This window comes from Pristis pectinata, chromosome 6, assembly GCF_009764475.1.
Source record: "Pristis pectinata isolate sPriPec2 chromosome 6, sPriPec2.1.pri, whole genome shotgun sequence".
Lineage (NCBI taxonomy): Eukaryota > Metazoa > Chordata > Chondrichthyes > Rhinopristiformes > Pristidae > Pristis > Pristis pectinata.
In genome coordinates, this window is record NC_067410.1 from 44,600,780 (window position 1) to 44,621,302 (window position 20,523).

Below are 20,523 nucleotides of genomic sequence, written 5' to 3' on the forward strand. Positions count from 1 at the left end.
GCTGTCTGGTCATTCCCATCAATCCTTACCATTTGCCTTCTGCCACAGAGACAGTTTTAGCTCCAACTTGCCACCTTACCTTGGATCCCAATTGCTCCTACTTTCTTGGTCAATCATGTGCAATGTCTGGCTAAAACCCACACAGACTACATCAAGTCCGTTACTTCCATCTTCAGATTTTCAAACAATCTTCAATTACACATTGCCAGTTTGGCAATTACTGAGTCCAGCCAACTGAATTAGTAATACAATCTAACACCTTATTTCAGAATAGCCTTGCAACACTGTTAATGAACCTAAACTGAATCAGTCACTGTAGCTCCAAGGTTCATCTACCGGTCAGCAACTGTGCGCAGATGAACATTAGCCAGATAGATCCAAAAATCAACAATGTGATATTGTTGAAGGGAAATGAATATAAATTTGATTCAGTAGTGATCAGCTCCCCAGAATAGGAATGTAACAATCTAATTTATCTATCACAAATATTATATACTCATCTTGGGGTAGTAGACTCCTCGGTACAAGGGGTTTTACCAGTCCAAAGTGCATCACTGGAATGAACAGTGATGTAAATTTTAAGGAGTTTACAAAATAAAACCTAATCTGCAATGTTCTTATCCATTAGGCAATAGAATGAACAATGCAACTGTACTCGCCATTCTTAGAGTTTTAAGACCTTATCCTTATGGAGCACAAAGACTTGGGGAAAGGTATAAATACTGATTAAAAAAAAAGTTTGCTTTCTTGTTTCCTGCCCAAAATAACCCAAAAAGGGTGCTAAAAGTCTCCTCCTACACCAAAACTGTAACTTGACATTGACATTACACAGCTTTCATGTTCCCATCTCAGTAAGAATCAATGGGGACTGCTGAAACGACTCACTCCTTCAACACATGTCTCTACATGCTTCAAACTGGTCTTTTAGATGTTAATTTCCAGATGGTCTAAATGCTAGCAGAGGTCTGAATATTGGCATTTATGCTTGCTGTATTTTATTAAAATCTATGCAGCTGTGGTGTAACAAACGAGGTACAATTATTCATCTATTGGAGGAAAATCTTGAATAGCTCTATGACAAACTTCAGCCTACACATTGTGTAGGGCCAAGAGCCACCCAAAGCTCCCAAAGGACATTCAAGATGACGGGCAAACATCAGAGGTGTGGAAACTTCCTTTTCACAGAACCAGACCAAAGTATAAAAGTTGCTCCATGTATTTGCAGCAAGATTTCATGAAAAAAAAGGTGCTTTGGAGAGAAATGCCTTGCTTTTCAGATTACTGGCAGTCTAAACTGTTCCACCGGTGAGCAAAACAAGAATGAAATGACTGTCCTTTTAGAATCAAACAAATCTGTTTTCAACGCCTACCCATTGACTGTGGCCTTGCTCAGCTCTGATCATTTTGTTCTTCTTAATTTCCTTGAACTTATTTGCATTTTTATATGTTTATTTACAACCAGAACAGCTTTTAAATCTGCTGCAGAGCACTTAAGGTTGATTCATCTGCTGTGAACTGAAGGTACACGATAAGCAAACTGTAAAGGCACCCCAAAACAGAAATTTAAGTACTACTTTTTAAAGTCCTACTGCAAATTAGCAGCTTCACATACAATTAGAAGAAATTATTAGTTCCTGTTTTAGACTAATATGAATATCTGGTCAAAAACACCAGTCCCATATTTGACTCTCACCTCTTCTGCGCACAGGCACGTCTCTCTCTGAAGATTCATCGTCTTTCTTTTTATTACCAAGGTCACTGGTATTTACGGTCACTGTAGCTTTGATCTCTTGTTGCGCAAGCTTCATACGGTCATAAAACACCTTGAAGAATTTCTCTGATTTTTTGTCCTCTGTCAAGCGGCAGTAAAATGAATGCTGTTGAGTGAGACAAGGGGCCATGTTTCAGTGTACAGGATGATACTCATTACAAGTTCAACAACAACAACAACTTGCATTTGTATAGCACTTTCAACATGACATCCAAACAAATTCACAGGAGTGCCATCAACCCACGGAGATATCAGGATGGCTGATCAAAACACTGTTCAAAGAAGTAGGTAGGAAGGGATTGATTTAGAGTGGAGAGATTTGAGGGATTACTACAGCAGAAATTGAAAAGGTAAAAGGTACAATTGCCAATAATGGAGAGTTGAAGATCACAGATGTGCAGGAGTCCAATGTTGGAGCTGTGCTGAGGTCAACACAATTAACTAATATTAATTAATTCATCTGCACAACTACACACCCAGTGTAAACATCCTTTCAATGTGGAGCTGATATTAAAATCAACCCAAATGATGAGATACAACCAGGTTCCTAGAACAAGGTGAATTTAGCTTTGAATCACCAACAGGTGTGGAAGGATCTACACTTGCACATCCAAAGAACATATTGGTGAGTCAGGGTATTGCACAGTGGGCATGGAGATAGAACCAAGGAAGCTGCACTGTACATCCTGGTGTTATGACCCCAGAAAAAGGCACTTGGTTGCTGGCACTAGGGAAGCTGTACAAATGTTTTATTCACCAGCACCAATCTTCCTCAAAGTAGAGCACAATATTTACACCCTTTAATTCAGACTCCAGCACACACAGAATGTAATAGTTGCCACTCATTTTTACAAAATCTACTGCACCTGCTATCCACTGCATGGAAGAGTTTGTGATTTCCATGAAGACAAACACACCACTTCTGCTCAGGAGAAAAAGACCAATGCAAGTCTAACATGGCCTGAAGGGGTTCTTTAAGTCAGCAACCACCTTACAAAACTCACGCAATAGCTGTGCCCAATTAATGCAGCTTTAATAATCGCATTAAGCTACATTAAAATTACATTAAATAAATGAAAATTCATTCTGACATTTAAACCTCAGCATTTATTCATATTCCAGATAGTTGAAGGCCACTGGTATTTAAAAGATACAAGGATAACCAAGCAATTTTGAGATTAAGATGTTGAGGAGAGAGAGTGGGAAGAGTGAGAAAGAAGGGAAAGCTCTCGCTATTTTCACAGAATAATGAAGCATGAGGTGTTAAGAACTGAAGCATGATTACATGCATGTAAATAAGGATTCAACAAATGTTGCCTGATCTTCTGAATGATTCCAACATTTTGTGTTTTTATTAAACAAATGTAATGTTGTGCTTCCTGCTACCACCCTCATTACTTAACACATGGGATAAAAATAAATGTTTGAAGGCAAGGAACTGCACACTCCTTGCAGGTTTTCCAATTGGAGCCACGTTTTACTGAAATGATACATGGCATGATCAAGTTTGGCACCTGCTTTACAAATAGTCGAGGTTTTGCAGGTCATGCGACCACCCCCTCATTACCTTTAAAAAGCACTTTGACAGAGAAAAGCAAATTAATTTTGCCAGGCCTTATTATCCAATTACTTCAGCTAGAAGTTTCACCATCACTGCTGCTGCAGCTTTCAAATCAATAGGACGGATGACATGAATTATGGACTGACCCTGAACAGCCACCTAACTCAGTACAAAGAATTGAAAATAAGTCCTGCTAAATTTGACCTCTAAATGAATTACTGCCAGGTTTGGCCACTTAATGGGACCAATGAAATTTAAAGTGATGGTTCAAATTTGGGATCTACTGTAAAATTCTGACCCATGCATAGATGTATAGTACCACAAATAAAGCACTTTTTTCATGTAATGCCTACAATACTGCACCTGTACTACAGGAACTAGTTCTTCATGTAATTACATTTATATTTCCTCGAAGGTAGTTAATGGTTTTTTGAACCATAAAGGTGGCAAGCAAAAGATGAATCGTGTGATCGTTAACCTGGCAGATTTTAAAGCAAGTATGGTTCGGCAATATGGCATATCATTGGAATCACGTTTAATTGTTTCAGATCTGAGAAACTGGGGTTACAACCTCAGTTTATGACGTGCTGGGGATAATGAAGTGTTAGAAAAGGGTGTAGACTGGATAGAGAGCCATTCTTAGCCAATGATGGTCCATGCAGAGTAGCATTAGGAGCCTAGAAGCCCATCAAAACAATGGAGGCAGTGAACAAAGTTCAACACCAGCCTCCTTCCCCTCCACGAGAAAGTTTTTAAAAAATGTAGTTTTAACTGAAATCTTAGGTACAAATTATTGAGCCGACTGAACAGAATTCATAAACCAATCCTGTTAAACTAAAATGAGTGTATTTTCTAAACTCCATGATATTTTACTCACACAACTGTACCCATCACTCACACACAATTAGCAGGTTCATGACTCAGTCTCTGAACCCTTCAATGAGTCATCGCTCAATTCTTTTGTACACCTTGAAGTCTCAGATAAGTCAGGCATTCAGTCTTTTTAAGCAAACCAGCGTTTAAAGCAAGCCATCTCTAGATTTTCCTCCAAAATCATTCTATTGCATTATAGTGCTGACGACAGCTAACATAAGGCTCTTGCCTACTCTGCCCAGTTTTCACTTCCTCAATCATTATATAAAACCCTTTGCAATGACACAGCTAGAAGAGCTGCTACTTCACAGCTCCAGGACCTGCGCTCAATCCTGATATCCGGTACTGCCTGTGTAGAGTTTGCTCATTTCCTGTGACCTGGGAGGGAATCCTCTGTATGGATTTGCTCAGGGTGCTCCAGTTTCCTCCCATATCCTGAAGATATGCAGGTCTGTAGGTTAACTGGCGACTGTACATGTCCCTAGTGTGCAGGTGAGGGGTAGAATCAGAGGATGGGGGGAGGTTTGATGGGGGAATATGAGGAGAATAAAATGAGATTAGAGCAAGTTTGTGTTTGGGTTGGTGTGGAATTGGAAGCCATAGAGTCATAGATTTGCACAACACAGACACAGGCCCTTCAGCCCACCACATCCATGTCGACCTTTTTGCCCACCTACACTCAACCCATTTGTCTGCACAAGGTCTGTATCCTTGTATGCCTTGCCTAAATGCCTCTTAACCATAGTGAATGAAGTTCTACTGGTTATTCAGTGAGTTCCACTGGCTTCTCTGGTAACAAGTTTCAAATATCAACTTCCCTCCATTTATTAAACAAAATACCCCCGAGATCTCCTTTAAAACTCCTTCCTCTCACCTTAAACCTATGCTTTCTTTTGATACCCCTACAATGGGAAAAAAAAATTTGACCATCTCCTCCATCTGTGTCTGTCAACCTTATGTACCTCTGTCAGTCACCCCTCAGCCTCCTTTGCACCAGGGAAGACAAGCCCAGCCTATCCAACTGCTCCCCATGACTAAAGTTCTCCAATCTAGCCAACATCCTGGTGAATCTCCTCTCCATTATGTCCAGTGCAACCACATTCTTCCACAGCACAGTGACCAGGGCACGCTTCCCTGCTCTATGACGTTATCTTCTGTTGTAGGTGTTGCTGCTCTGCCATTACCCCTCACATTACATGAAGCTGGTGCTGCTATCATCAGTGTTCTCTTAGTGGAAAAGATATTCTTCTCCCAGTGGGACAACAAAAACATTAATTTGCTCAGTCTTCAGCAGTGGCATGAAAGGGAGTGTTGCTCTTCAATTTTACTTGTTTTGCACTAAAGGTGAACATCACGTTCATTGCCAGTTTTTTTTTTAAAGAGTCAAAGAAACCAAGCAGCAACTACCTTCGGTCCTGCCCAGCTTATCAACTATTTGATCAAGTGATCTGTTCAGACCTGATGTGAAACAGCCACGTCTGTTAAAGGTAACGAAAGAAAGTTTGCTTTCTTCTTTATATCAAAGAATGTTTTCACCCCTTGCTTACATTTCATTTTCTGTAAAGCTAGAGCCCACCCAAACTTGAATTCGACATCTAAGAAAAAAACTCGTCCAACACTTGTGATCAAACTGATTTAGAACCATAGAACAATACAGCACAATACAGGCCCTTCAGCCCACCATGTTGTGCCACCCTTCAAACCACACCTAAGACTAACTAACCCCTTCTTCCCACATATCCCTCTATCTTAAATTCCTCCATATGCTTATCTAACAATCTCTTGAACTTGACCAACATATCAGCCTCCACCACCACCCCAGGCAGTGCATTCCATACGCCAACCACTCTCTGGGTGAAAAACCTCCCTCTGACATCTCCCTTGAACTTCCCACCCATTACCTTAAAGCCATGTCCTCTTGTATTGAGGATTGGTGCCCTGGAAAAGAGGTGCTGGCTGTCCACTCTATCTATTCCTCTTAATATTTTGTATACCTCTATCATGTCTCCCCCTCATCCTCCTTCTCTCCAAAGAGTAAAGCCCTAGCTCCTTTAGGCTCTCCTCATAATCCATACCCTCTAATCCAGGCATCTGATGGATGCCTGGATTTGATCATCTGATTGGGCAAACTTAAGTCTTCAACGACCACTTAACATTTTTTTTTCCCCATGCTTTGATTTAAATACTTCTCTCATTGGCCTTAAACTGAAAATTCTTCAGACCAAGTACAGTAAAACCCTGATAATCCTGTTTCAGACAATCGGAAATACTGATAGTTTGGCATCTAGCTAACCAGATAATGTTTGCCACACTTCCTTCCCACTCATCAGGCCCCTGGTTCCTGCACTCCTCCTTCAATTTACTTGGTTGACTGGAAAGTTTATTATAATAGTATAAAATCTAAACAAAAGTCAATTAAAAAGTATAGTGAGGTATTAATAGAAATAATATCAATAGTTTGTGAAAATCTGCCAGTCCCAAGCATATTATCAGAGCTTTATTGTATTCTTCTTTTGCCCTGAACATTTTGTCTGTTGAAATCAAGGGTGCAGGATTACCCTACTATTCCTTTCTAGCATTGACATCTCATTTCCTTCACCATACAATCTGTGATGTTTTAATTATCCAAAACCTTCAATAATCACTGCTTCCCAATTTACCTCGTCCTATAGTTCAAGGTTCGGAGTGCCACTCAACATTCTCTCTTCCACACCCTCCCCCCCCCCCCCCCCCCCAGTATAAATGCCAATTTCCCCCATCAACGTGATACATGGTGCTCATGTTTTCTCCCCGTGTCTCAAAATTACTTGGGATTTCAGCTCTACTCTTTACATTTGAAGACCTAAACAAATACTCTAGTCAGAAAAAAATTCTCCTTCTCTTGATAGGACAGCAAAACCACAAGTTACACATGTTAGGCTTTCATAAAACTAGAACAAAGCACATTTCGTATTTACAAAGATGGAACCAGGTTAGAGAGACTCATGCATCAGTGCAAAATAAGAAGTTTCAGGAATAACATGCAATTCTTCTCCTAAATAATCTACAGAATTCTCAGAAATCTCTGGTACTTTTGATATTTCACCAACTCCAAACACTGTGCACATTACAACCCAGTGGAGTTATAATTCAGCAAGGCTGCAAGAAACACATTTCAATTTCCAGTCCATTGCTGGACAGGTAATATTAAACCAGCACTTTCTGGGTTCAAACAGGTTTCAAAGTTTGAGACAGAAGAGATTGTTGTTGCTCCAGATTCCAGCATCTGCAATCTGCTGTAGGAAACTCAGCAGGGCGAGGCAAGCACCTGTGTTGGGAGGAAAGAACAGTCAACATTTCAGGTCAAAACCCTACGTTGGGACTGATGAAAGGTTTCGACCTGAGTGTCAAACTTCAAAATCTTTTCTTTCAATTTCCAGCAACCACTTCTCTCCAAATCATCCAGTTTTTCATTATCAGCCTCATCATTATGGTTACGGGGAATTGTGTTGGAAAGATCACATTTTTCATCTTCTGAAAAACTCCTTACCCCACAAGGGAAAAATTAGGGGTAGCTGTACAACTATAACAAAGACTTAAATGAACCATTCAATAAGTAGTCTTCATCCAAAACGTTCAAGTTAGACAGCTGGTGAAATAGCTCAAAAGAGAGCTATTCCAATGAAGGCTAATAACAAAACCCATAAGACCCATTACTTCTTCACCAGGACCTATGATACATCTCTAGTCCAAGTAACGCTGCTCATGGCTTGGTCTGCTGTGCCACACTACCATTGCTTCCACATTACCATGGGATAAAAAGGATGGGCCTTTATTCTTTGGAGTTTAGAAGAATAAGTAGTGACCTTATTGAAAAATGCAGGATCTTAAGTAGGTATGAGAGGGTAGATTACCATGTTTTCACTAATGGGAGAGTATTGAATGATGGGGACAGTTTCAAGATTAGTTGGTAATTTAAAACAAAGGTACATAGAAACTTACTTCTTGCAGAGTGTAGTGAATCTCTGGAATTCTCTACCCCAGAGGGTTGTGGAGGCTAGATCTTTGGAAGAGGTTGATGAATTTTTGAAAGATTGTGGGTGTAAGGGCTATGGAGACCAGGCACAGGAGGAGTTTGAGGCCTGGGTAGATCAGCACTGATTATTTTGAATGGCAGGGGAGGCTTGAGGGGCCAGAAGGCCTACTCTTGCTCCTGTTTTCTTGGGTTCTTGCGAATTCTATTCCAGATTTGCCCAGTTAGGGACACTGAAGAAAATCCATATGAAGTGAGGTTTGCTCAGCAAGTGCTCAACAAGTGAAGGCTATGTGAAAACCTCAGGAACTTTAGGATTTAATGGATGAATATGGCCTTAAAGTTTTGTTTTGTCCTTGCATTTAGACACCATCTGAACACAGATTTGAAATCAAAAGCTCACAGTGAACATAGATTTCTCTCTCATAGCTCTGCTGCGGCCTCTCAGAGCAACCAGGAATAGTTGTCAAGATATTTATGACTGCGAGACTCATGACAGGAGACAAGGATAGCATCATGAATGGAGGGCTGTATTTTATAGATCAGAAGTCATTGTCCTAATCCAGTATGCCCTAACAAACAAACTTCCAGTAGCCAATCAAACTTCTTCTAAAAGAACACCTCTTCTCCCACCAAATTGATATGCTAATTATTTCAAGTAGTTTTCAGGTGGGCTAGAGTGGACCATTTAGTTCCTCAAGGCTGTCCACCATTCAGTTAAATCATGGCCAATCTCACGCTTCCCTACACGCCAAGAGGTTTCTCACATTAAGATGGTCAAAGACATTTAATAAATTATGATTTCCTATCTATGCAACTTGCTAGGTTTTTCTCAGGCAACTAAATCTCTTTCTAACATTAATACAAGTAGGCCAAGAAATTCAATTCCATTGTGCTGGTATGAAATTATTGCATTTTACTCTGGGTAAAGGTATAATAAGCATTACTTTGCAACTCCTGGCACGTCACACTGACGTGCCAAACTCTGCTTTCACTCAAATCACATGCGGGATGATTAAATTTTTTTTATGGAATGCTGCAGAGAAAGTTAGACCGAATTTGCCTGGGAGAACACATCACTGATCACTCCCAGGTCATTCATGTTTTAGTAACACTGAGCTGAATTGGGGCTCTTGTTGTCTCTTGCTCGATCCTTCCTCCACCATCCCCAATGCAGCACATACCTTCTCACTACCTCCTGAACCACTCAATGAGCTTGCTCCCAGAGTTCAAGACCAAACTCCCTCAGAGCTACACATGTTCTCTAGCCCCCGCCAATGCCTCAATCTTTTGGTTCCTCCAAAACTTTGAGGCCCTGACCTCCAACATAGTGATCCCACTAGGTGCTTGGTAGGGGCTGCAATCTCCACCGCAAGGTGCCCTACTCACTTGCCCAATTGTTGACCCCAGGCCCCTAGCCTTGTTGAAGTGCCACTAAGGATCAATGTAGAGAGGGAGGGTGGAGAAGAAGCATGAAGATACAAAGGCTTGAGATCCTTGATGAAACTCCACCTCTTACACTCCCACCACCACCCACCTCGTGCATAGTCAAGAACCAGCCCCCCACCAAATCCCTTTCCTTATGGAAGACATCTGCCTCTGCCTCATTCCTTTGTGAAGACGCATTCTCCTAGCCACTGATACCTTGTAAACCTTACCCCCCATCTGCTCAACGCCCTCACCAACCCATCCCCAGGCTCCACTCCTCATCCTGCCTTCCGATCCACTTGTAACAGCAACTCCCCTAAGATGATCTTGAAATGGCCACAGTCCTGAGTGGTTCATTTCCCACTGCAGAAATTCCTAAAAAATTTGACCCAGGAACCAATGACTGATGTGGCTTTTAATGCCCTGCTGCAGTGCCCACCCAGGGAACCCAACCCAAAGCAACTTGATTTTGAAGGTTACCATGCCCCTAATTGCACTGTCACATTTTACTCTGCGTTCGCTGTACCAGTCCCTCATCAGGATCTCCACAGAAAAGTTCACAAGACAACTCTTCATTGAAATCATGAATTTCAATATGAGAAAAAAGGAGAGTTCCATTATTGCTTTGAGAAATAGCCTGTGGCAGGTTTCCACATAGGAATATGTTTATATATACAGTCTCTGCTCATCACTCAACAATCGTCTAACTACCATTCACTTCGGTAAGGAAATTGCGTCATTTTTCTTTAAATCACTTAAGCAATTTTGCTCTTTGAGTTAGGCCACACGTACAGATTCTGCACAAATCATCCCAATCTGGACTATATTGTATGTTATATTGCAAGGCCAAGTTACTTACTACTGCCAGATATTGAAAATCAAAAAAAACTGCATATGCTGGAAATCTGAACAAGAAACAGAAAATGTTGGAAACACTCTGGTCAGGAAGCAGAAGGGAATGTTAACTCTTTCCACAGATGCTGTCTGACTTGAAGGTTGCCAACATTTTCTGTTTTTATGCCAGATTTGGAAATTTGTCTTGAGATGCTAGAATATACACATTTTACAGGGCATAAGTCATTTACTATAGTACAACAGATGAAACACAATAATTGTTGCGTTAAGGCTGTTATATCTTTAAGGATCGTTTCACGTGACTAACTGCTCTCTTGGGCTGCAACATATTGTATAAAGTTCCAGACAGGAAGTCTGCAAGGAGTACTCGAATAAAGATGAAGCACGCCGCTTTGAGCTTTGCTCCTTTCATCTCGTGTGCGTCTATTTATGAAAACTACAAATGAACTTGGCTGGATGTCGGCAATGGATGAAGAACAGACATCACAACACTGAAGACGAGGATGGCAGGGCAAAGAATCACAGCCATCAAATAAGACGAAATAATTTGTAAGAGTCCAGGAAACGTGTGTTGTGATGAGGCTGTTCAAAGTGAAAGGTTAATTCTCATTTCTCTTTCCACAGATGCTGTCTGACCTGATGAGCATTTCCAGCATTTTCTGTTTTTATTCAAAAAACATGATCATTCACATCTGACTTGAGGCATGGGCCTGAGCATGAGAGAAACAAAGGAATACATGTAAAATTGATTGGAAATGAAGATCAGTTGTGTACCTGCTTGGAATGGAAGTCAGCACAAAAAGGCAGGACAGTCCTAGACCAGGTACACTGGAAAATGCAGAAAACCATTACAAAAGTGCAGCAGACCTTTACTTCATATATTTAGGAAAATATTATGTCGAAATATAGGGAGGGGGTAATACTTGTTTAGAATCATATAGCAATGGAAACAGGCCTATTTGGCTCAACTCTTCCATGCTGACCCAGTGGGCACCCTATCTCTATTAATACCATCACTCAGCACCTTAGTCCATAGCTCTCTATGCTTTACAGTGATTCAAATCCTCGTCTGGACACTTTTTAAATGCGCCAGTGACCAAGCTTCAACGTCACATCTCCTCAGGCGGGGCATTCCAGTACTTACCACTTTCTGATGGATAGGTGCCCCCCTCAGAGCCTCCCTAAATCTCCCCCCCTCATCCTATGTCCCCAACGTTTTTATCTCTTCTGGACAATGCGGAAGTTTCCTGCAGATTACCCCTACCTATACCCCTCAATTTTTATATACCCTCAATCACATTAACCTTCTCTGTTCAGGGAGAACAGACCAAGCTTCTCAGTCTCTTTTCATAACTGAACTGCTCCACCCAAGCAACATCCTGGCAAATCCCTCTGTACCCTCTCCCAGTGCTATCACATCTTGGTGACCAGAACTACCACAGTACTCCAAGCTGAGGTCTGATCGAGGTTTGATAAAGTTGAAGCGTAACCTCCCTAGTTCTGTACTTCAGTGCACTGACTAATGAAGACCAGTATCTCCACATGCTTTCTGAACCACGTTATCTACTTGTGTTGCCCCCTTCAGGGATCCATGGACTTGTATGTACTCTGAGATCCCCGTTTGTCAATACTCCCAAAAGAACTTACCATTCATGATGTATGTCTAGCCTTATTAGTACTCCCAAAAGTCATCCCGTCACATTTGCCTGGATATAACTCCATTTCCATAGTTCAGCCCATTTCACAACACATCTAATATTTCTCTGCGGCCTAGGATTACATTCCACACTTGCAACAAACTCTGGCACCTTCGTGTCATGTGTGAACTTACTGATCTTGCCTCCCACATCCATATCCAGATTATTCAAGTACATCACAAACAAAGAGGGTCTCACCACCAATCCTTGTGGGATACCACAAGTCACAGGGATCCAATTGCAAAACAATCCCTACCACCACCCTTTGTCTCCTGCTGCTAAGTCAATTTTGGATCCAGTTTGCATAACTTGCTCTGGATCCCATTGGCCCTAAGTTTTTTGAACCAGTCTCCCATGTGGGAGCTTGTCAAAGGCTTTAGTAAAGTCCATGCAAATATCATCTACTGCCCTGCCCTCATTGATTCACTTTTGTTACCTCTTCAAAGAATTTAATCAATTAGTCAGACAGGAACTGCCCTTGACAAAGCCACACTGCAGTCCTCCAATTGTCCCTGCCTTTCCAAATAATCATTAATCCTCTTCTTCAGGATTTTTCCAGCCCAGCATTGGTGTTAGGTTTTTCCTACAGCAAGCTGTAACAACAAGGAAGAACAGCAGCAACAACATTGATCTTATAATGAGGGCTCTAACGTGAACAAGGCAGCATTCTTGACAGCAGGAAAAGGCCTAGACATCAGTACATCCAACTAACACAATTAGGTCTTCCATTTCGTGAAATGAAGGAGCTTAGCAAAATTACTACGTTCCATTAGGAGCTTTGGAAAGAACTCATACAGGGGTGCAAAGATAACCAAGCACTAAAATAGGTTAGTTTTAGACGTAATAAAGACCAAAAGACAGCAGCAAATGTCCAAGTTAAAAGCCACTGGGTGAACATCCTGCAACTTTGTACTATACATTGTTTTGGCAATACCATAATAGCCGTGAGATCTCCAGCTGTTCAAAGTTGTTCTCCCCACCCACCTTATGATACAGGCTTGCCAATATCTCTGGCATCCTGGGAACAGAATTTTAAAAAAAGCTGTTCCTTTTGCAGATCACATGCATTGAAGTGCCCCACCCAGTGCCCACACAAGCAAGCAACAAATCTGTCAAAGTCCTGGAAAAAGTCCCTTATAAGCACTTCCTTATAAATATTAACCCAGAATGAAACCACTTCTTTCTACTATTAACTGTTTTGAAAATCTCAACCACTGCAAGGAATACTGAAGCCTTCAGCCTCTCAATTGAATGCATCATTTCAGGAAATTTCAAGCAGTGCTGAAAGATAGAATTCACAATTCCCCTCCTGTTTGAATATTGTTAAACACCATAAAATGGTGCTTCAAATCGTAAAACCGCAGCACCATTAAGTCTCAGTGGCGGCCCATACCTTCATTCCCGCACAAAATATTGGGACTGTGGAAGATCCCTGGCCCCTGGAAGTTCTTTTTTCTCCACCGTACAACAAACATTAAAGATCCCCCTCTCTGACCCCTGTCCTAATATCTTTCTCTGGTTCCTTGACCAGTTTATAGCTTATTTGGTGCACTGCACTTGAGGTCCTCTTTAACAGGTTCCGTGTTATGGCTAACATGTCCCTCAGGTGCATAGGTCATGTAAATTAGTTGCACAAAATGAATGGTCATTTATTAAATTGATTGAAATGATACATTGGCTAGGGGGCATTATGATGTTCATCTGCATTCGGTGGAAAGGATACTTTCCTGTACCGTTTTCACCTGTCAACTTGACATGTCTTTGTATAGCCATCATCTCAGCTTTACCACACATTTCTTTCGGCTAATTAATTCCAGCAGGTGATGTCTGTCACTTAACCAGCTGCTGTGTTATAAAAACTCCAGACAGACCTGATAATTAAAGTTAGAACTTCAGCACCTCAGTAACATCCCTACTGGTTTTTAATGCTACTTTTTGATGTAGCTTGGGTAAAACAATCCGCTTACAATCACCCGAGTAGATAACTTGCCTGAAGCATTTCATTCAGAACTTGGAAAGCCTGTATTCACTGCGTGGGTGATTGTGGGGGAAGTTACCACCCAGCTTGATTTCACCCTGGAAACACCCAGTCTCCATGGCAACACTGTCTAAACACAGAAGCAGGACTGTCCGGAAAACGAGAGAATTTCATCATAATTAAGCCCTCTCTTTTCCCTGGACTGGATCGCAACAAATAGCAGCCCCCACCATGACGCAGCAATCTGATTATTCTAGGCGCTGTCTACGGGAGGTGCAGGATGGTGGTGTCAGGGACTTGGAGGAGAATAAGGCTGCTTGCTATCTCCTTCGTTTAACAGCTCATTTGCAAAATTTCAAAAGGTATACAGTTAAATTTTGCCAAAGTTGAATTCACACAGGAATTGATTGTGACCAAAGCTTGTGGGGGTGGAGGGTGGAGGGACCTCATTGGATGGTTCTTTGAAGGAGCCAGGCATGATGGGCTGAATAAGCCTCCCTTGTGTGCATTTATGCAGTCAAAGGGAAAATAAAACGGTCCTTTGTGAACAGTTTAGCAGCATCTCTGGGAAGAAACTCATGGGTACTTAGAATAGCCTTAAAATAGTTTTACTGCAACATCCATTCTAAAGACACAGTACATATGCTATAGAATCCAAGTGGCTTAAAAAATTTTGCATGGGCAGTGTCAAACATTGACTGCAATGTGATTAATCATATCCTCTCATCGTGTAACTACTCCATGTGCCATGATGTGCAAGTGCCATGCAGGTTTACATGGACCACTTGATCCAAGTCGAATTACTACAGACGTCATAAGAAAATGAAATGAAGTAGAGGGGGGCAGTGAGCAGGGGAGAGTTGGGGCGAGAGAGAAGAGGGGAGACTAGAGTTGGGGTGGGGGGGAGGAAAGAGAGGGGGAGAGCCGGGGTGGGGGGGGGGTGGTGGGGGAGGGAGAGGAGAGCTGGGGCGGGGGGGGATGGGGAAAGAGTCGGGGCAAGGGGCAGGAGAGGGGGTTAGGAGGGGCGGGAGAATTGGATGGAGGCTGTATAAAATCATATCAGTGACAGATCAGCACAGATGGAGCAGAGGGGGTCCATCATTTTGTACCACACGAAGCCGTCAGTCAGCAAGTCATCACTGTGCACGAGCAGCCTGGCTTTGACAGGAACCAAAGGCCACACTGAGTGGAAAGTTTTAATGAGGCCAATTTATATCCTACTGCTCTCCTCCCGTCTCCCGCATAACTGCAGTGTCTGACTCAGTACAAAACCGGTAGAGTCTGCCAATGGAAAATCCTAGAATGCTGCTGCAGAGTTCAAGGCAGCTCACTCCAGCCTCCCCTTTCACTCGCTGCTAAGTTTAAGCTCACATGCCCCGCAGTTCAGCACCTCCATTATTCAAGCGCTCGATGCATCTGGCAAGTTAACCATTAGTGAGTGACGACCAAAATGCCTGGGCTGTAGTCCAGCTGACACAGCTGCTCAAATGCTGTTTACCGAAAATGTTTTCTTTTCTGGGTGTTGGCGGGGTGACTGATTCGGAATGTCGCACCACACAGGGAAGATTAAGTCGCTGGTGAAACAGTCCCTCCCCTGACAGGAAATCACAATGTTGAAAAGGTGACTGTTAAATGGTGCATTTTGTTCCAATCTGGGTCAGCTCCAAGAAATTAATTTAAATAAAATTACTTCTGCTTCTTCCTGACTAATTTTTTTCCAAATGGTGGCTGTTTATGACCGAGGGGAATTGATGCTGGAAGTCAGTGCAAAGAAGCAGAGTTACCCAGCATCAATGAGATGACTCCACTGTTAAAAAGACCTGGTTTAGTCTGACCTGTTGGCTGTGGCTGTTAATAATTCAGTTTCCTTGCAGTGTTTGCCTCAGCAATTGCGCTGACACAAATGGGAGCTGCACTCTGAAACAATCTTCACCGACTTGATACCATATGGATCAACACACACAAAGAGGGTTCTGTTTACTTATGCTCGCTTCAAAATTCACTTTCCAAATCACACTTCCAATATTTGGGGAACTTTGGAGTTTGCCGTCCCAGGAGGGATAGATATCCAGTCTACCAATTTTCTTGCAATTCTATGTCCAGTGAGCTCTGAGGATCATGTAATTATTAAAGGGATCAAAGAGATCCAGGTTCAAAGATCTGCCACCTTTTTTTGGCATCTCAGCAACTCCTAATTTTCCATGGGAAGATAGCTATTATGGTCAATGTTTTGCCACCAGTCCATACACAGGCATAAATCAGACATCTTCAGTGTGGAATCCCCTCCATACACAGGTACATGCAGTTCCCTTCAATGTACCCATTTCTTTTTTCCTCTCAGATGTAGCAGACCATAACTGCCTGGGCTCTCAAGATGCTCCATTTAGATAGCAGGGTGGACTGAGAACATGTGCCACTATATGAAACATGTATTACTACTGTTACCTTCAGACTTGCCTTTGCACTCAGAAGGAACACCTCAGAGGCCATCTCCTATTTGACAGAGCTTCCAACTATCTGCAATTGGCTTGGGGGTTCTCCAGGTATTGAGGATTATTCACCCAGATCCTACCATGAGTAACCAGGTGAGAAGTCAGAGGAACACCAAAAACAAAATTATTGGAGGCTGGGAAAGCCAGGTTCATCAAAGCAGGGAATGAGGAGTCTCTATGTTTTCTGAATGCACGGAAGGGCAGATGTTCACACTGAGCACCCAACCAGTTGGGGTTGGAGTGGGAATCAAGGCAATGACACTTCCAGGCAAACAGCAAGACAGAGTTGGAAATATCCATCCGTTGGCTGGACTCAAGTTACCTGACCTAGTTCTGCTTATCATGAGATTACCTCTATGAAAAGTACCAGGGCGATGCAAAATTATATGCAGACTGTTGTATATTACAACTTCAGGGTTCCTTTGCTCTAAAAGAACCTCCATTTTATTAAGCATTAAATAGGACTCTTATAGAGAAGACAGAATTCACCATTGTAAATGGACCAGACAGAGAAGTGAGCACTTATTATACAATGGTACATACGGTATATTTGGCAGCTCTCCAGATTTGCTTCAAAATCTGTCTCTAGTAACAAAGTTACTCGGGCTCTCTCTTGCTTATTATGGCACAGAAGGAGGTCATTCAGCCCATTGGGTCCATAACAATTCCCAGCACAGCAATTCATATGCCAATCAACTTCTGACTTGCTTCTGCAGTCAGAGGAAAGATCTCAGAGGTCATTTCTTCTTTTACAGAGCTTCCAACTATGTGCAATTGGTTTGGGGTCTCCAGGTACTAATGATTATTTACCCAGATCCTACCATGAGTAAACAATGCTCCTGGCAGACTCCACAAAGCTTGTTTAGCTGTGGGGACAGGCACATAAGATCATGAGGGGGATAGACAGGGTGAAAGCACACTTTTTCCCTGGGGGGGGGTGGTGGGTGCAAGGAGGAGAGAAGGGGTGCTAAAAGTAAGAGGGCATAGATTTCAGATCAGAGGTGAGAGATTTAAAAAGGGACATCAGGGGCAGCTCCTTCACACAAAGGGTGGTGCGTATTTGAAATGAGCAGCAAGAAATAGTGGTTGACGCAGTCATATTAACATTTAAAAGCTATCTAGATAAGTACGTGGATAGGGGGGCTTTAGAGGGCTGTGGGCCAAACGGAGGCAGATGCGACCAGCTTGCTGGGCAAAGTTGGCATGACCGAGTTGGGCCGAAAGGCCTATTTCCATGCTGTACGAGTCTAACGGGCAGGCACGGTAGTGTAGCTATTACAGCCCCAGCGACCCAGGTTCAATTCCAGCTGCTGTCTGTAAGGAGTTTGTAAGTTCTCCTCGTGTCTGCGTGGGTTTCCTCCGGGTGCTCTGGTTTCCTCCCATGTTCCAAAGACGCACGGGTTAGGAAGTTGTGGGCATGTTATGTTGGCGTCAGAAGCGTGGCAACACTTGCAGGCTGCCCCCAGAACACTACGCAAAAAGATGCATTTCACTGTGTGTTTCGATGTACATGTGATGAATAAAAATATCTTCCATCTTATAACTTCCCTTCAGTTTGTTTGCCACTTACCAACACTAGGGGCCATTTACAGTAGAAAATTAATCCACCTGCTTGTCTTTGGGATGTAAAAGGAAAGCGAAGGGCCTGGCAGAAACCCATATGGTCACAGGGAAAATGTGAAAACTCGTCACAGACAGCACTGGAGGTCAGTTTTGAACCCGAGTCCCTAGGGCTTAGAGGCAGCAGCACTAACGGGTGACTAAGGAATGATCTTCAGTACCCTGTGAGTAATCAGACCCACCCATGTCAAGGGACTGCCCCAGGACAAGGGACCAAGATTCTTGAGTAAACAATACCCCTGGTAGACTCCACACAAGCCTGTTTACCAGTGGAGCAGGTTTCCCTGATGAGAGCTCAGAACCAGAGATTAAAACTATGTCATATGCAGCAGCTGAGGCATTATGGGGGCTGCTGCTTTAACACAGGGGAGTGAGGCTGTCATAGCTTTTTCCTCATTCAAGCAGCCTTCTGGTTCTACAGCTGCAGCAATGGGTACACACAACCAGCATTAGTATGGGAGATGGTGAAACATATGCTGGCTCAAATCCTCCGAGCACAAGCACGTACCCAAGATCATCAGATAGCATCCTGGATAACTACCCACCCACCATTACAAAGATGTGCATCATCGCCAAGATACAACTATGCTGTCATCTCACTGCTGTCTTGGTGTTGTGTGCACTGACAGATACAAGGGGAGAAAGTGAGGAGAATCTGGTAGCGAAATACAGTAATGAACAGATTATTAACTGTTGCCTTTTGGCAGCCACTACACAGGAACCCTCTTACACTGTTCCAATTATTAGAATGCCCAGCAGGTACTGATCAAGGTCATCCTTCACCCTCGTACTTCTAATGCTTCAAATCCTATGGATGCCTCAGCTCATCAGGCAATAACCACTACAATTTGCAAATTAATTTATCCTTTCTTCCCCCCCCAATCCCCAACGAGCCAACTCCCATCACTTTCAAAAGTGAAGACGACGTAAGAGCTCATTAAAAAATCCTCCCACTTAAAAAGCTCTTGTGTGCTGCAGAACGAGTGAGAACACAGGATATAAATAGAAGTTATATAACATCTCTTTGTTGATTTCAGTGCTGGAGAGAAACGCGAATGACCTTGTTTTGAGACTCGGCAGCCTGTGTCTAACTGTTCATAGGTTTGATTCCCATATTTGGAGATCATCTGACCAGAGCCCTCCTGTTAAGCATGTGAAAGTCTGAAAGGCTGTTATGCAAGGGCTTCAGGTTTCCATGGTTTTTAGGATTTAATGATGACCAACTCACGCCAAAACTGTGCAACGGAGAAGGTTCATGGGGATAAATTTAATCTGGCCAAGCTATCAGCCAAGTCTGTGCAGCCAATCCCAAGTGGTCTCTCCTTTATTTGAGACTGTTCCCAGGGCTAACAGTTCACCTTCATCCAAACACTGCTTTGGCACTGTGCATACCTCATTCTCTTTACTGCATTGCTCACAGGCCTTCTGTGAAAATAGAACCTATGCAAATCAGACCCTGTTCGGAAGGTTGCTCACAAGCATCTTGGCTCATGTCAATGCGTGTCACTTTATACCATGGGCTTGAAATAATACCCACCACTGTCCCCAAGTAAGAGAGAAAATGCAAGGCAAGTCCTTGCTTGTTACAACTACACTTTCGGTCAGATCTTTTTTTTTGAAAAGCAAGGTTATGAGGAATAAATAAGCCACAGTTTAGGGAGTAGCAATTCTCAAGCCAAGTTTCATGCAAAACAGTTGATTGGTGACTGTTGAATATTTAACCAGCCAGCAACATGGCACAAGACAACCAGACAATCATCCCTTGCAAATATTACATGTGGAAACCAAAATAAACTGTGTGTGGGCATTCTGCTTTCTGCATTTCATTTTGCCAAGGTCAAGACTGTTCATTTAATGCTTCACTTTGCCCTGCCATTGTGCTTCAGTTTATAGGATATATTCCTCTCTCAAGGTTGCAGGCCATCAAAACTCAATTACAGAAGTGTACAAAGATCATGAAGTTTAAAGAAAAAAAAACTTTGCTAGCTGATCCATGCAGTTTCTTGGCCAAGATTCTGGGAATTGAACTGTATCCTTGATACTATCTGCATATGTGCATTGTAAAAACTAATCCAAACACATTTGGCCAAACAACAATTTCAAGTAAGTGGCTGGTCTCATGACCTAGATTCTTGTTTACAAACCCAGATTAGAAGAGGGAAGTACACATTGTTACCAGGGGCAATAGTTGAGCATTACATATGATGCGATCTACAGTCTGGGACAGTAACAGGGC

The 20,523-nt window shown here is 42.5% G+C and overlaps 1 protein-coding gene across 1 annotated transcript in view; it reads right to left on the reverse strand.

Moving 5' to 3' along the window:
* itpr1b (inositol 1,4,5-trisphosphate receptor, type 1b) overlaps positions 1–20,523 on the reverse strand; it is a 440,649-nt gene that overhangs the window by 174,135 nt on the left and 245,991 nt on the right. Inside the window, 1 exon segment of the mRNA XM_052018719.1 lies at positions 1,694–1,877. Coding sequence (XP_051874679.1) covers positions 1,694–1,877 — 184 coding nt within the window.